The sequence below is a fragment of the Pleurodeles waltl genome, chromosome 11, assembly GCF_031143425.1.
Source record: "Pleurodeles waltl isolate 20211129_DDA chromosome 11, aPleWal1.hap1.20221129, whole genome shotgun sequence".
Classification (NCBI taxonomy): Eukaryota; Metazoa; Chordata; class Amphibia; order Caudata; family Salamandridae; genus Pleurodeles; species Pleurodeles waltl.
The window spans coordinates 986694548-986712867 of record NC_090450.1 but is presented as its reverse complement, the minus strand read 5'-3'; the positions used below and the strand labels follow the sequence as shown (position 1 = coordinate 986712867).

At 48.4% G+C, this 18320-nt stretch overlaps 1 protein-coding gene across 7 annotated transcripts in view; it reads right to left on the bottom strand.

The window, feature by feature from the left end:
- GNB1L (G protein subunit beta 1 like) overlaps positions 1-18320 on the bottom strand; it is a 350649-nt gene that overhangs the window by 46826 nt on the left and 285503 nt on the right. For all 7 annotated transcript variants that reach the window (XM_069215300.1, XM_069215302.1, XM_069215304.1 and 4 more), the window contains one exon: positions 10341-10439. In XM_069215300.1, coding sequence (XP_069071401.1) covers positions 10341-10439 — 99 coding nt within the window. The remainder of the gene's footprint in view (positions 1-10340; positions 10440-18320) is intronic.

The window sequence follows — 18320 nt, the reverse complement described above, 5'->3', positions numbered from 1 at the left end:
GGGAGTGCCTCTGATTACTAGTTACACAGATGTACCTCAGAGCAGAGGAGGGAGTGCCTCTGATTACTAGTTACACAGATGTACCTCAGAGAACAGAAGGAGGTGCCTCTGATTACTAGTTACACAGATGTACCTCAGAGCAGAGGAGGGAGTGCCTCTGATTACTAGTTACACTGATTACTAGTTACACAGATGTACCTCAGAGCACAGGATGGGGTGCCTCTGATTACCAGACACTCCAGGCCTCTGTGAGGGGTTTGTCCTCTGTGTGTCTTACACAGATGTACCCCAGAGCAGAGGAGGGAGTGCCTCTGATTACTAGTTACACAGATGTACCTCAGAGCAGAGGAGGGAGTGCCTCTGATTACTAGTTACACAGATGTACCTCAGAGCAGAGGAGGGAGTGCCTCTGATTACTAGTTACACAGATGTACCTCAGAGCACAGGAGGAGGTGCCTCTGATTACTAGTTACACAGAGGTACCTCATAGCAGAGGAGGGAGCGCCTCTGATTACTAGTTACACAGATGTACCTCAGAGCACAGGAGGTGTTGCCTCTGATTACTAGTTACACAGATGTACCTCAGAGCACAGGAGGGAGTGCCTCTGATTCCTAGTTACACAGATGTAGCTCAGAGCACAGGAGGGAGTACCTCTGTTTACTAGTTACACAGATGTACCTCAGAGCACAGGAGGAGGTGCCTCTGATTACCGGACACATGGACACAGACCTACGTGAGGGGGTAGGTCGGAGCTGCCCACCTGCTATCTGTACACTGCAAACTTACGTCACAACACTCATGTGACCCCCTCATTTTTGGTTGTAAAGAAATGACAGCTTCCTGCTGCGTCCCTCAGAATATTCGCCCAGTCCAATGCACTTCAATGGGAGCCGAGGTGGGACCAGCAGCCGGTGTCAGAGGGCCCCCATGTGATGCTTGACAGGCTGGGAGTGGTGATCTATCTCCCAGCCCAGCAGGGTGTGGCCCCCATTGTCTTGAAGGCAGGTGTTGGGTCCTGCAGGGCCCGGATGCAAGCAGCACATGAATGTCTGCGTGCATGCAGCTCCTAGAAGCAGCAATGAATGTATTGCAAATGTGAGATCCAGTGCCCAACTGTAGTAAAGTACCATCTTGCCCCCATTTTTCACTGTATGTATGTTGTTTTAGCCCTTGTGTCACTGGGATCCTGCCAGGCAGGACCCCAGTGCTCATAGTATGTGCCCTGTATGTGTTCCCTGTGTGGTGCCTAACTGTATCACTGAAGCTCTGCTAATCAGAAGAGTTTATGCTCTCTCTGCTTTCTAAATTTGTCAATGCAGGCTAGTGACTAAATTTACCAATTTTCATTGGCACACTGGTACACCCATATAATTCCCTTGTATATGGTACTTAGGTACCCAGGGTATTGGGGTTCCAGGAGATCCCTATGGGCTGCAGCATTTCTTTTGCCACCCATAGGGAGCTCTGACAATTCTTATACAGGCCTGCCACTGCAGCCTGAGTGAAATAACGTCCACATTATTTCACTGCCATTTTTCACTGCACATAAGTAACTTATAAGTCACCTATATGTCTAACCTTCACCTGGTAAGTTAGTTAGTGTGTGGGCACCCTGGCACTAGCCAAGGTGCCCCCACATCGTTCAGGGCAAATTTCCCGAACTTTGTGAGTGCGGAGACACCATTACACGCGTGCACTATACATAGGTCACTACCTATGCATAGCGTCACAATGGTAACTCCGAACATGGCCATGTAACATGTCTAAGACCATGGAATTGTCCCTCCAATACCATTCTGGTATTGGAGGGACAATTCCATGATCCCCCGGGTCTCTAGCACAGAACCCGGGTACTGCCAAACTGCCTTTCCGGGGTTTCCACTGCAGCAGCTGCTGCTGCCAGCCCCTCAGGCAGGAATCTGCCCTCCTGGGGTCCAGGCAGCCCTGGCCTAGGAAGGCAGAACAAAGGATTTCCTCTGAGAGAGGGCGTTACACCCTCTCCCTTTGGAAATAGGAGTGAAGGGCTGGGGAGGAGTAGCCTCCCCCAGCCTCTGGAAATGCTTTGATGGGCACAGATGGTGCCCATCTCTGCATAAGCCAGTCTACACCGGTTCAGGGATCCCCCAGCCCTGCTCTGGCGCAAAACTGGACAAAGGAAAGGGGAGTGACCACTCCCCTGACCAGTACCTCCCAGTGGAGGTGCCCAGAGCTCCTCCAGTGTGTCCCAGACCTCTGCCATCTTGGAAACAGAGGTGTTGGGGCACACTGGACTGCTCTGAGTGGCCAGTGCCAGCAGGTGACGTCAGAGACCCCCTCTGATAAGCTCTTACCTTTCTTGGTAGCCAATCCTCCTTTCTTGGTAGCCAATCCTCCTTTTCTGGCTATTTAGGGTCTCTCCTCTGGGGAATTCTTCAGATAACGAATGCAAGAGCTCACAAGAGTTCCTCTACATCTCCCTCTTCGACTTCTACTAATGATCGACCGCTGGCTGCTCCAGGACGCCTGCAAAACCGCAACAAAGTAGCAAGACGACTACCAGCAACATTGTAGCGCCTCATCCTGCCGGCTTTCTCGACTGTTTCCTGGTGGTGCATGCTCTGGGGGTCACCTGCCTTCACCCTGCACTGGAAGCAGACACCCGTGGGTCGAATGAATCTTCCCCCTGCTAACGCAGGCACCAAAAGACTGCATCACTGGTCCTCTGGGTCCCCTCTCATCCTGACGAGCGTGGTCCCTGGACCACAGGAACTCTATCTAAGTGACTCCCACAGTCCAGTGATCCTTCAGTCCAAGTTTGGTGAGGGTAAGTCCTTGCCTCCCCACGCTAGACTGCAAACCTGTGTACTGCGTGATTTGCAGCTGCTCCAGCTCCTGTGCACTCTTCCAGGATTTCCTTTGTGCACAGCCTAGCCTGGGTCCCCAGCACTCCGGCCTGCAGTGCTAAACCCTCTGAGTTGGCCTCTGGCCTCGTGGGACCCTCCTTTGTGACTCTGAGCCAGCTCCGGTTCACAAATCTTCTAAGTGCCTGTTCGGGTACTTCTGCGGGTGCTGCCTGCTTCTGTGGGGGCTCTCTGAGTTGCTGAGCGCCCCCTCTATCTCCTCCTCCAAGGGGCGACATCCTGGTCCTTCCTGGTCCTCAGCAGCACCCAAAAACCTCTACCACGACCCTTGCAGCTAGCAAGGCTTGTTTGCGGTTTTTCTGCGTGGGAACACTTCTGCAACCTTCATCGCGACGTGGGACATCTTCCATCCAAAGGAGAAGTTCCTAGACCTCTTTGTTGTTGCAGAACTCCAAGCTTCTTCCACCCTGAGGCAGCTTCCTTGCACCTTCATCCGGGGTTTTCTGGGCTCCTGCCCCCACTGGACACTATTGCGACTCTTAGACTTGGTCCCCTTGTCTTACAGGTCCTCAGGTCCAGGAATCCATCTTCAGTGCCTTGCTGGTGTTTGTTGTTGTTTTAGAATCCCCCTATCACGACTATTGTGCTCTTTTGGGTTAGTAGGTCTACTTTACTCCTACTTTTCAGGGTCTTGCGGTCGGGTATATTGGACACCCTGACTGTTTTCTTACAGTCCCAGCGACCTTCTACAAGCTCCCATAGGTCTGGGGTCCACTCGTGATTCGCATTCCACTTTTGGAGTATATGGTTTGTGTTGTCGCTAGACCTATGTTTGCCTATTGCATCCTATTGTAATTCTACACTGTTTGTATTACTTTTCTTACTCTTACTTACCTGTTTTGGGTTTGTCTACATATAACTTGTGTATATTACTTACCTTCTAACTGAGGGTACTCACTGAGATACTTGTGGCATATTGTCATAAAAATAAAGTACCTTTATTTTTTAGTACTTCTGTGTATTGTGTTTTCTTATGATATTGTGCATATGACACCAGTGGTATAGTAGGAGCTTTGCATGTCTCCTAGTTCAGCCTAAGCTGCTTTGCCATAGCTACCTCTAACAGCCTGAGCTGCTAGAACACCTCTATTCTACTAATAAGGGATAACTGGACCTAGCACAGGGTGTAAGTACCGCAAGGTACCCACTATAAGCCAGGACAGCCTCCTACACCAACGTGCTATAAATACAGAGACGCCCTCAATGCCCCCACTAGGAGTGCTTCTGCAGGTGTCTGGCCCTGCAGGGCCCGGCTGCAAGCAGCAGAGGAGCGTCTGTGTGCATGCAGCTCCTAGAAGCAGCAATGAATGTACTGCAAATGTGAGATACAGTGCCCAACATGCTATAAATAAAGAGACGCCCCCAATACCCCACTAGGAGTGTTTCTACAGGTGTCTGGCCCTGCAGGGCCCGGCTGCAAGCAGCGCAGGAGCGTCTGTGTGCATGCAGCTCCTAGAAGCAGCAATGAACGAGGTGTAAAGGTGCGATACAGTGCCCAACGATCATTAAATACAGAGCCCCCCGCAATACCCCACTAGGAGTCTTTCTGATGGTGTCTGGTCCTGCAGGGCCCGGCTGGACAAGGGAAGGTCTGTGAAGTAGGCAGAGCTGCAGGAAGTGTGCACGTCTGTGTGCGTGCAGCTGCTAGAAGCAGCAATGCTTGTGGTGCATAGGTGAGATCCAGAGCCCCAAGCGCATTAAATACAGCCCCCCCCCCCCCGGCTGGGAGTCCTTCTGACTGTTTTATGTGCCTGCATGGGGCGCTGATTGCTTCTGTGGGCCTCCGGACTGCAAAGCCCAGAATTCCCTGCTGGTGGGGGAAGAGGATGCGCCCAGTGGCGCTATTTAGAGCGCTTCGACACCCGCTGCTCGGGCGAAGCCCAGGCCCGTCTGCACCAGGCCTGGCTGGGTCAGACCTCTAGGCCACTCGTGCTGGAGCAAAGAGTGAACGGAAACCAACTACTGCCAGGTGCCCAGACTGAGACCTGAGCAGCGAGTGCCTTAAAGCGATCCTCAAGGAGAAAGCCAGATCTGAGGGTGCTTGTAAAAAGAGAGGCAGACATACACGGGGGGCAGCGCTCCCGACGCCCCTAGAAGCCTGAAGTCGCGAGGAGAGAGGCGGAGCAGGGCACACCGGGGACACGGAGGCGGAAACCCATCTCTATTTATTGATCCTCTCCCGATAGTGCCCCGATCACCCGACAATCCCCCCACCAGCAGCGAAAGAGAGGCCCCAACACCGCCTCACCCAGAGGGGTGTCCGATGGGCGTGGAGGAGGCTGGACGACAAAACCTCAAACCAAGAAGCGTGAGGAGGTCCCGGTAACTAAAAACAACAGAATTAAAGCCAAAACAGAACAACGATGCGTGTACATCGTAAATCAGCGCCAACAATAAAACTCCTCTGCGTTTGCATAAATTGTAATTTAAAAGAAGAGGATCAACATTTAATTAGCGAGTTGATAGGTCATGCTGCAACACACGTCATCCATGGAAAGATTGCAGGTTTAGAAATTGACACCGTGCAGAATGAATACACCAATAATACCTATGAAAAATCAAGAATTATCAGAGCAAACACGACCCGTTACATTTGAGAAACAGAGGCCTGGAGATTAAAGAGACTTGTGGGTCCAAATACAGTACTGACCCCACAGAGAGATGTCAGGCAGATGTGCAGTGATGCAGGTTAAAACCTTATGGACGCCGCATTAAAACACACCCACACCCAACAAACTACCACCGGCCACGCCTGAGGACCACAGCATTAATCAACTCAGGCCAACAGAGGAAAACACAGAATTATTACAAAACAATCCATTCACTGGAACACTGCCGGCCAAGCAGTTCACAAGTTGTATACAAGACACACAGACCTTAAAAGGTGTACAGCACTGACCACAGCAAGGGAAGGCCTGCACACCGCAACATATGATGTGCAAAGACAGCAAATACAGTCACATGGTTGTGCAGTGGGACATCCCTACCAAACTAACAACCCTTGGCCCAACAGGAGGACAATGGCTTTATACACACAGCCGGACAGTGGCCACCCACTGTCCTGTCCTGGAAACACAACGATACCAGACCGATGCCAATCAATACTTGCAGAGTTTGAAGAGAGTTTGAAAGAGTGCACGGACAGTAAACAAATGGGGAACTACAGCAAATGGCGCGTACTGCCAATGTGAACAATACCGGAAGTGCTGTAAATTGGGACATGGCACAAGGGATTACACACCAGGAGAAGAATTACAAGAAGTGTAGAGCACAGCATGAATATAGCTGCTTAAACCAACCACCAACTGGCACACGCAGGCCCAGGATCAAGGGTCCAGGAAACAGTAACTCGATCTGCCTGGATCTCCCACCAGAGGCGACCACTTGTGATCTAGTGCTGACTTACGTTCCACCTCTGACTGAAGGCGAGAAAGAAAGCTGGACTGATTAACAAGCATTTGCAATGCAATAGGGTCTGCATTTCTCCGAGTTAGAGCTATTAGCAGTTGTAAACTCCCAACCGGACTTTTCTTGCCACATTAAATGGAAAAAACAGCGCGATCGCGCTGCTACAGTTCACTCGTAGTGAAACCTATCGGCAAAAGTGCAATTATCTAAATAACTAGCAAAAGTACAATTAACTATGTAACAGGGGCGATGTTATGCAAAGCGCTCGACTTCTGCCAAGCGAGATAGTGCTGTGAACAAAAGATAAAAAGTAGTCCACAAACCGGACGGGAAACAGCGAGCCTTGCATGTTTTCAGTACTTGGTCGCTGCGCTCGAGGAGGGCTAACCACTGGAAAAGGCATGACGTATGCGTGCCTTCCACTAATGAAAGCAAGCAGATTTTAACAGGCAAGCCCACGAACCAATGAAAGACACTGACGTGACATAGACAGGACTCCAAGCCCCTTACTAACTCCTAAAGCGTCTCGCAAGCGAAACGCATGCGCAAGCTCGACCCTAAAAATCAAGTCTGTACACTGCTTGCGGTTGTAAGTTGGGCCTATAAATGAATTTTCCCAGGACATTATAATGGTGATGTGTGAATTGGGAGGGAGAGGGGACAAAACTTGCTCGGCGAAGTGTGTTGCTAAAAACTTTAAAACACCCAACCTGGCTGGGAGGGTCTTGACGAGGCTCAGATCACCTCTCACCTACTAAACACATAGGACTTGTCCTACTGGGATATATCTATAAAGCCCAGGTCCTTCATCACAGGTTAAATATTCGATCTCATAAGTTTACAACTGTCTGCAGAAACTACCAAGCAGTATTTGCATGCTCTGCAGCAAATCGCTTTACCAGTCCAAGTAAATATGACAGCCCCAATGACTCCGGCAGCTAACTGAATCTCAGCTAGGGGGAAATGGGCGGGGGCAGGCAATGAAAACTGAAAGCGAATGTTAATAAGGCGTATGAAAATGGGAGCCCCCTCCGCGGTAGTCAAGGTTTAAGTAGGGACAAATGGACTGGGGGTTGGTGTTCAAACCTCAAAGTTAATGGTAACACACACCCCTCAGTTTCAGTTGATATACATGCCCCATAGAGGGTACCTCAGCAGGTGTAATGACTCCTTTGGGGGTGTGGGGGGTCAATCAGGATGCCCAGCGGTTGACGCACCGCAATGCACCACAGGTGTGTAGAGGTACTCAAGACGTTACAAATCTTTGTATTAAAGTGTATCTCTGTGTGAAGGTGACAGTTGACGACTTGTGTTCATTACTTTCCACACAAGTTCTTTGATTCTGCAGAAAGTTTCAAACTGATCAACAATTGTATGTAGTAGATAAAAACCTTTGTATGCAGCCTAGACTTATTAGAGAGAATTGTGTCATCATGACAATTTCTAGTTGACACAGAAGACTGGGTGCCCCAGGTGGTAATCTATGTACATGTGCTCGTCTTGCCTCAGAAGATGGACTATCTGTATAGGTTTCACCACAGCATAAGGGGTGCAAGTCGTGGGATCCTTCGCAGCTTCAGATCTTGGCTATTTTTAGAACATTTTGTCTTTTTTGACAACTGTTGCATTGAGGGTACGCCATTCTTAGTAGATTCTTTTTAATACTTTGTGGTGTATTTCTCCCGAGGGTTTCACTGTTTGCAAACAGTGTGGTATAGAATAAACTCTGCATAGAGCACACACTGTTTACAGTACCCAGTTCTCTACTGATGTAAGCTTCATTCCTTAATGTAGATTCGGTGAGTGTCAGGGGTTTGATGCAGATAAAAGCTGTCCCTAGTAGGGCATTTGTTTTGGGACAGACGTTGAAACTCTGCTTACTGTGAATAGTTGTATACAGATTGAACACCATACTCAAAGAGGGTTCCCACAAATCTGTGGCTGACTGTGAATGTGAACTATGCTCCCTGCAAAGTGTGTGGTATAGCGTCAATGTTGCACTTAATGCTTGCTTTCTACAGCTACGGTTAAAGTGGAGTTCAACGCAAGGATGGTAGTAACTTACTTCACGAAAACCTTACAAATTATCTGAAAAAAGACTACTATTTAAAAACATAAAACCAGGGAAATTAGCAAGTTATATGTAACTGGCGTAAGTATAACTTGCACCGCAATAGATTTCAGATATCAGAGGCGCAGGTTATACTTGTGTCAGTGACACAGAAGTGGCGAATTTCACTTGTCCTTCCAGCATTCATCAACATTTTTAAAACAAAACAGAAAAGGCAAAGGAGACAAAATCCAAGGCAATGATACCAAGATACAGCCATAGCCATCATTTAGTGGAACTTGTGAAGCCTCTAACACTACCCTTGCTACGTATGGTCTCCGGGGTCACAGAGGTAGTGACAGGAACAGGAAGTAAACATGGCACCAAGAGCCGAGCTTACTTCCTGTAGTCTTCGAACATTCACCCTCGGGGTCATGGAGGCAGCAACAACAGGTGGTAAACATGGCTCCAAGAGACCCAAGTCACTTCCTGTAGTCTTCAAACATTGACCTCCAGGGTCACGGGGGTAGCAACAGGTACAGGAAGTAAGCAGGGCTCCAAGAGCCCTGCTTACTTCCTGTAGTCTTCACACATTGCCCTGCCGGGTCATGGAGGCAGCAACTGGAAACGGACGTAAACATGTCTACAAGAGCCCTGCTTACTTCCTGTAGTCTTTAAAATTTGACCTCAGGGGTCATGGGGGAAGCGACAGGAACAGGAAGTAAGCGTGGCTCCAAGGTCCCTGCTTACTTCCTGAAGTCTTCACACATTGCCCTCCGGGTCACGGAGGCAGAGACAGGAACAGGAAGTAAACATGGCTCCAAGAGCCCTGGTCACTTCCTATAGTCTTTGAACATTGACCTCAGGGGTCATGGGGACAGCAACAGGAACAGGACGTAAGCATGGCTCCAAGTGCCCTGCTTACTTCCTGTAGTCTCTACACATTGCCCTCTGGGGTCACAGAGGTAGCGACAGGTACAAGAAGTAAGTGTGGCTCCAAGAGCCCTCGGTCACTTCCTGTAGCCTTCAAACGTTGACCTCCAGGGCCACGGGGGCAGCGGCAGGAACAGGAAGTAAGCATGGCTCCAAGAACCCTGCTTACTTCCGGTAGTCTTCACACATTGCCCTGTGGGGTCATGGAGGCAGCAACAGGAAACAGACGTAAACATGGCTCCAAGAGCCCCGAGTCACTGCCTGTAGTCTTTGAACATTGACCTCTGGGGTCATGAGGGCAGCGACAGGAACAGGAAGTAAGCAGGGTTCCAATAGCCCTGCTTACTTCGTGTAGTCTTCCCACCTCGCTCTTGCATAAACCCTTAACAGCAAAGAGGAGGCTGTTTGTGGTGCTACGGATGGGACAAGGGGTCAATCATGTGATGTCATGAGGGCTCATAGGGTATGTACTTTCACTATCCCTGGCATTTTGGTGAACTGACATTCTTGTGTACAGGGCTATGTTTTATTCCTTTTGGTTATTTCTACAAACTACACCGGGCAGGAGGCCATGTCACCTATGGATATTTCTATGTCCCTGAGAGCATGGAGAGTAAATAACATGGGACCCGAAGCTGCATGGCATACTCCACAAAGGCGCCAAAGCTCGAAGAGGCCTTGACGAGAGCACCTGGGTGTGAAAGTCCCCAGGTGCACTTTCTCAGTACACACCGGAACACCTTTCTCTGGTACCTAGATTGGCATAATTAGATATCAAATGATTGACATTTATAGAAGCAGTACAAACATAGCAAAGAAAGCCTCGAGGCCATGCAGCCTTCAACAGCACATTTACAAAACATCACGTGACGTGCAAAAAGGAAAACTACACTCGCTGTCTTAGTAATACTGTGCAAGCTCCTTTTTAACAATATAATTACTTAATTGGTTAGACAACGAGCCCGTTCCTCATCCTGGCATGAGTCATGTGTTCGTGCATGCTGATTCACAACTTCAGGGCTTGGCAGGTCCTGCGCTGGTGCCTTACCTGCCAGAGTCGCAGACACATGGGCATGCCCATCCGGGCCTCGCTCTCCGGGGTGAGGGTGCACACCAGCTTCTGGGAGGGCATCTCTCGAACCTGCACCTGCCAAGACAGGACATGGGCACATGCGTTAGTGGGCTCAATGTCAAGACCAGGGGGCCTGATTACAATCTTGGCAGATGGAATACACCGTCACAAATGTGACGAATATTCCGTCCGCCGTGTTACAAGTTGCATGGGATATAATGGGATTGTAATTTGCTGGACGGGATATCCGTCACGTTTGTGACCGAGTAACCCTCTCCCCCAAGAACGTAATCAAGCCCCAAGTGTCACCACCATCAGCTTTGAAGATCTCCATGAGTGAACAATGATTAGCATATTCAATGACATCACAGGAAGTGATATGACACAATCCTTAACATATCTGACAACCCAAAAATTGTTGACTGGGAAAAATTTGGTGGACAGGATATCCGTCACGTTTCTGACCTAGTAACCCCCTCTGCCAAGATCTTAATCTACTCCCAAGTGTCAACACCACCAGCTTTGAAAATCCTCATGAGTGAACAATGATTAGCATATTCGATTACATCACAGGAAGGGATATCACATAATCCTTAACATGAACGAAAACCCCATAATTGACACCTGTTGACTGGCAGATCTTCTTAGCAACTGAAGTGTCTGTTGGCATGCCCCCCCCCAGTGGTGGGAGGGAAGTGCAGAATCTACAGAACTCAAGAGCTTCGCTGCAGACAACACTGCTCTAAACAGCAGACCTGCTAACTTTAGAAATGTTTGCATCGTGTGAGGGTGGTACGGTGTCTGTTGAGGTGGTACTGCCTTGAGCCCCTTACAGAATAACCAGTTGAAGAGGGTGCTCCATGGAGCCCAGGCCAAGGAGTGGACATGGCAGTCAGCCAAGCACACTTACTAGTCACTCCTACCCACCTCTGCCCACCTCCTCCACCCAAACAAAACCCAAAACTTCTGCAGCAGCTGCTGGCGTCCTGGGAAAGTTGTACACCCAAATGGACACCACCTGTGCAAGCTTTCTCACAAGAGCTGGAAACCCACTCATGAAGGGGTTTCCAGCTTGCTGTCTCCCAACGTGTGATATCGCCTCTCGACTGAGGAACCGTGTAAAGAGGGCAGATATTGTGGGACACCGTGGGGCAGGTTTGGAACAGAATAGCATTTAGAAGTTAGATTCTAGCTGTTGTCACCTGGTGTGACACTTAGACTCAGGTGTGTGTAAACTCCACAAATGTGTGAGTCTCACTCGCAATGAGTGAGACTATGGGTTTTAAATTCATAGACAAACCTGATGGTTTCTTGGTTTATGAATAGTTAGCAATGGATAACCACTGTATACTTCTTTCCTCTGCCTGCCGAGGTCTCTCCTGGAGCAAACTATTATGGAAACTAATGAAAGGAAACCAGGCAATCACCTGAATTAAAACATGTGAAATACAAAGTATCAGAGCTAAAGTCATGTTGTACCCTTGAAAGTGCAGTTCTGGAGAATGCAACAACAAAGCAGTTCAGCTGTAGGTGAGGCAGAGTAAATGTGGTGGCTGAATATCTCTCCCGGCACTACAGCCTCATAAGCCCAGCCTGAAGAATGAGCGCCAAGTTTAGACTTAATACTCAGTCGCTCATTCGCCCTTGGGCAGGCACAGCTGTGTATTCTTACTTAATGTAAACACCTGTGGACTGAAGTGTGACCTCAACATAAACTGATTTAAGTCACTGCGCCAGCTGGCAGAGATATTGGGAGGTGGTTGACCAAAGCAGGCGTAAACGAATGATACAGGACTGACAGCGTCCCATCACCAAGCAACATAAGCTAGGTTGATGAGTCAGCTAACATTAATAGTTGTATAGTTCCTCAAACATAACCATGAATGAAGTATACATGCAGTGCCAAACAGAGAAAATGCTAGTTAGTATAAAAAAAACAAAAAAAAAACAACAAAAACCCCCCACATTTTAATTGAGGTCCTATCTAGTCGCAGATTCCTGACCTTAGAATTATCCCTAGGCGTTATACTGGATCCAGAGATTCTTGAGCAGTACCCTTGCGTGCCGGTAGGTGGCATCGTTCAGGTCCGCATCGGCCATGCTGGATGTGACATGCGCGATGCATATGTAGGTGCTACCGCACTGCGCTGACAGTTTCTTTTCACGACCTTCCACGCCAGAAGTGGAGTCAAAAAGAATGCTGATACACTGGTGTGCAGTGGTAAGCGGCTCAGAAGGGTAACCCTATACAGGAATCAGTTTGCAGAGCAAAGAGGACGGGGCGTTGGTAAGGAATCTGTTGCTAGATAAAGTTTGTACCAGTTAAGACACTACCAAAGGAAAGTAATTTGTTTATCTGCTAAATACTTCTAGCTACAGATTCCTTACTTTAGAATAGAAACCCATGCAATACCTCCCTGGAGGTGGGTCTGCAAACAGATTAGACCAAAAAGTCCTGTAGGACTGAACGGGCAGACCTGACTGTCCAGACAGTAATGTTTGGTGAACATGTGTAGAGATACCCGCGTTGCTGCCCGACAGATGTCCACGACAGGGACTCCGCAAGCTAATGTAGTGGTCGTAGCCTTGGCTCTGTAGCAAAGAACATGCAAGCCTTCAGGGAGTTGCTTTTTGGCCAGTGCATAGCAGATTTTTATGCAGAGCCCATTGTCAGATGGTTTGTTTCAGCACAACCTTTCCCTTCTTCACCTGACATACCTATCGAACAGTTGATCGTCCACGAGAAACTCCTGGGTACGATCAAGGTAGAACGACAATGCTCTTTTTGGGTCCAGGAGGTGGAGTCTCCCCTCTTCTTTAGAAGGGTGAGGTGGGGCACAGGAGGTAGGTGACATTCTAGCCTACATTAAAATGTCACAACCTTCGGAAGGAAGCATAGGTCCTGTGAACCAGTTTGTCTGGTTAGAAAGTTGTGTAAGGAGGGTGCACAGAGTGCTTGCAGTTTGCTGACCCACCTGGCCAATGTTATGGCCACCAGAAAAACAGTTTTGGCAATCATGCAGGTGCTCAAAGGGTGTGCTCATGAGAAATGTTAAGACCAGGCTAAGGTCCCATTGGGGCATGATGAAGGATTTTGGAGGGAATAGGTGTTGAAGTCCCTTAAGAAAACGGGTCACACCAGGTGATTTAAATAGAGAAGGTTGGTCTGGCAACTGCAGGAAAGCAGAGATGACCAACATATAACCTTTAGTCAATAAATAACCTTTAAGGGTCAAGGTTCTTGGATGCACACCATGTCAGAAACTTGACCCAACAGCAGACATATGCAGTTTTGGTAAAGGGACGTTTGGCTGCCACAATAACATCACATACTTCGGCAGGAAGGTCAAAAGCTATCAACTGTTGCCACTCAATCTCCACGCATGAGGACGGAGGGTTCACAGGTTGGCGTGCAAGACCCCGCCCTGTGGATGAGATAGAAGATTCTCCCAAAGTGGCAGCCTGACCGGAGGACCAGTACTCAGACTCAGGTGTTTGGGACACCATACTCTCCGTGCTCAATCTGGAGTGACAAGAATGACTTGCGCCTGGTCGTTCCTGAGCTCCGATGGAGACAAAAAGCGTCTTTGAACGAGAGCTGTCTTGGAAACTCCAGTGCACAGAACTACTGTTGGAGCGGTACGGAACGTGCCAGGGTGGATCATAGAGGCGGAGGCTTGGACTGGAGGGGATGAGGGAAAGGGTGCTGGGTGAGGAAATGTTGTTACACAAGGGTCGCATGTACCCAGCAGTATTCCAGCAAGCATATACCCGGAGTACTTCTGCAAGAGTAGCATGTACACAAGAATATGTAAATAGAAGTCATTCTGCAGTAGTAGCATGTACTCTGGAGAACTGCAACAGTAGCATGCATATACTCTGCAAACATGTCATTACCCAGGAGTACAACTGCTAAAGTAGCATGTACCCAGCAGTACTCCAGCAAGAGCATTTTGTAACCAGGAGCATTCTTACAAGTGTATCTTCTGCCCAGGAGTACTCCTACAAGAGTAGCCTGCGCCCAGGAATATGCATTGAATACTCCTGCAAGAGTACCATGTATTCAGGAGTACTCTTACAAGAGTAGCATTATGTACCTAGAATACTCCTACAAGAATAGCATATACCCAGTAGTATTCCAGCAAGAGTAATATATACCCAGGAGTACTTCCGCAGGAGTAGTATGCACCCAGGAATATGGGCCCAGAAGTACTCCTGAAAGAGTAGTATGTACCCAGGAGTACTTCTGCAACAGTGGTATAGGAGTACCCTATAAGAGTTGCATGACCCTAGGAGTATGTATACAGAAGTATACATAAGTACTCTTACAAAAGTAGCATGCACCCAGGAGTACTCCTGCAAGAGTAGCATGTACTCAAGTGTACTCTTACAAGAGCAGCATGTACCCAGAAGTACTAGTACAGGAGAAGCCTGTTTCTAGCCTTTTGGAGGATTTCTGCAATAGCAGCGCGTACCCAAGAGTACTCATGCAGCAGTAACATATACCCTGGAATATGTATCCAAAACTAGTGCAACAGCAGCATGTACCCAGGAGTACTCCAGCAAGTGCAGTATGTACCTAGAATACCCCCATTAGAGCAGCATGTACCCAAGGCTACCTACCCAGAAATACTCCTGCAAGAGCAACATGTACATAGGAGTACTCCTACAAGAACAGCATGCACCCAAGAGTACTCCTGCAAGAGCAGCATGTAGTCATGAGTACTCCTGCAAGAGCAGTGTGTAGCCAGGAGTACTGCAAGAGCAGTATGAAACCAGGAATACTCCTACAAGAGCAAGATGTAGCCAGGGATACTCCTGCAAGAGCAGAATGTAGCCAAGAATACTCCTGCAAGAACAGTATGTGGCCAAAAGTACTTCTACAAGAGCAGTATGCAACCAGGAGTACTCCTGCAAGAGCAATGCGTACTCAAGCTAGAGTAGTCTGTAGTCATGCATGAGCAGCATGTTCCCAGGAGTACTTCAACAATACAACATACATATTCGCAGCCCTGGAATTCTTTTGTAAATGCCATTTAAGTCCAAGAGAGAGCATCTCGCATGCACCCTTGGCAGAGTGCACATTTACATTTGCATGAAGGTAATGCCCAAGTGCAACTACACTTCATAACACTTATTTGTATTTACTTCATGGGGAAGATAAGTTTTCCAGTGGAAATACGCCCCCCCCTTACACTACCACTCATCATTTAACCCACCTAAATGGATTTACTCCTGCCCTTGACAGAGGTAAAACGAGACTATGCCCAGGGTGACAATGGGCAAAGAAAAGTTGCAACTATCCACAAACACAATGTCTTTTTCCAAATATCTTTATTGGCATTTATAGGTTATAGCATCAAAAGTATTGCAAATACATTGATCAATATGATTAGATGATGAAAACACAGGCACATCTCTCATTATGTCAGCATTAATGGCCAGCCAATAGCAGGGTATACATTAACCGAGGGGTATAGTAATTAGGCATAAAAGATAGATGCAACGAAGAAATAAGCGGATCATCATGACACAACCTGTCTTGCCAAAGGACGACCATAGCAAATGGTGATAAATAAAATAATGTGCAACAGTAACTCCAAACTGTCCTGTTGGCTGGAACATCTGTACCTATGTGGTCTTACAAGAACCTGAATAATCAAATACTGCTGGATTGTCGGGCCTAGAGCGCTAGTGACACGGATGCGGGCGGGGAGCACACGTGGAGAGGGGTGGATGCAGGAGGTCTAACGCAGGTGGGTACTTCCCTACAGTGCCAGGGCAGCTGGTGATGGTTTATGGGCGGTGACGGGAGAGGGCTAGAGATAGAAGGTCTGCCTCGTTCAGTGAGTAGGGGCACCTGAATGGTCATCCCGTCTAGGGGGGAGGCGGATGGAGCATGTGCGATAACTTCAGGAGGCAAGTGTCCCATAGCGTAACCAACCGCCCCCCATGCAACCTACGGTCCAGTATGAGGGCACTGATTTCTGCCGAAGCCCATCTATAGGCCACTCGGAGCCAACATTCAATCGTGGGTGGTTGAGAGGCTTTCCCGGACATGGCAATTAGGTGTTCAAATAATACCAGCGGTAGGTCTACGAATCTCAAATAATGTTTGTTATGTTTAGTGCGCTTCGTTTCCTCCAGAAAACAAACAAGCGGATCCGGGGAGAGATGAACATCCACTACTGACGACGCATGTTCCATCACTTGGGTCCAAATGCGGGCACTCCCAGACCATGTGAGTAAATGTTGCATCTATGTGTTCACATCTACGACACATTGGGGATACTCCTGGGAACATCTTGTGGAAGCGGTGAGATATGTTTGATGCATGTAGCTGGAGTGTGTAAATTTTAGGCGAGCGTACGTGATATTTACTTCACCTGCTCCAGAGCCATAATCCATTGCTTGGCAGTGAGGATGACGCCCATGCAGTTGTCCTACCTGGGCTTGCTTTGAGGTTGGGGAGAGCCGTCTCCCCCCTGCAGGGCCGCGTACAGAGCTGAGATGACCCTACGGCCCAGCCCGTGTGTTCAAAAACAGTGTATCAGCGGTTCAGCCATGCCAGCTTCCCAGATTTGCCCAACTACTGTCCTGACTACTGTGTCTGTGAGAAAGAGGCCTGGACCAACATCATATAGATCTTCTAGGTCCTGAAAGGACTATAAAGTGCCATCACTATATAACGTACCCACATGAGTGAGCAGAGCCTTCCTCCATGGACTATAGTCGCGTGCTCTTAGGAGACGCTTTATGACAGGGACGCTTTGAAGTGGCAGCTGTGATGCGTAAGAGGTTGACACCCGTCTGGGATGTATATATCGAGTCCAAACGAGCTTCGCAGTTCACGCAAGTTTGCCCAGAGTCTTGGAGGGCAATCCCGGCAAGAAAAGCCACTCAAGTATATCTCTGCCTCCTAGATCAGGTCTGACCAGGTTGCCCTCCTTTGCAGCATCCCCGGCAAGCCAGCTCATGGGACACTGTAATTGGGCCACCGCAAAATATCGCTCCAGGTCCTGGACTGCAAGTTCCCCTTCCAGCATGGGACGTTGTAGTGTGGAAATTGATACCAGCTTCCGAGTAGGGCCCCAGACGAGTTCAGCTTCCAGGCTTCGCAAGGACTTAAAAAAGGATCTAGCGGGTACCACGGGTAGGGTTGCAAAAAATATAACAGCCTAGGGAGAATATCATTTTAGCTACAGATGCTCTTCCCATAGGTGAGAGGGGGAGTTGAGTCCAGAAATGCATAGATTGACGGATCGAGGTCAGGGTTTTGCCATGATTACCATCAAACAAATCATTGTCAGAGTGATAAATATTCATACAGAGATAACAAAAGGTCTCAAAGGGCCACGGAAGGCGTCCTTCTACAGGGATCATACGGTGTTCTGGTTCTATATCATGAAGAGAAAAAATACAGGATTTACCCCAGTTCACCTTGAGGCCAGCTAGTTCCCCAAAGCGGTCAAGCAAGTCGTAAAAGACTGGTAGCGTGGAAAAGATCTGAGTCATGGCTAGGAGGTCCTTATCACTGGAGTCACATCCAACCGCACAGATCGAGCTACTGAATCAGGGTTCAGGACAGACCTTCAAAGGAACCAGTCTTTTTCACTATGATGGCTCCAACCACCATCATCAGATGTTTCTGGCAACAAAAGGCCAAATATGCCTAGAGATCTTGAATCGTAGGACTATTAGCCGAATACTCAATTGACTTGTGTCCCTGAAGTCATCCTTGAATTAAAAAATACAGGATTCACCTTAAAGACAGTAAAATACCTTATACAGGTGGAACTACACCCCAATAAGATTTAACAAAATGATGAAAGGAGGTTGTCATCTCTGCTGGAGGAGGTGCTTGGAGGAGGGATCCCTTACTCACATAATCTGGTCCTGTCCCAAAACCCAACCCTACTGGTCCTCGATGCTGACCACCATTGTACACATCACTGG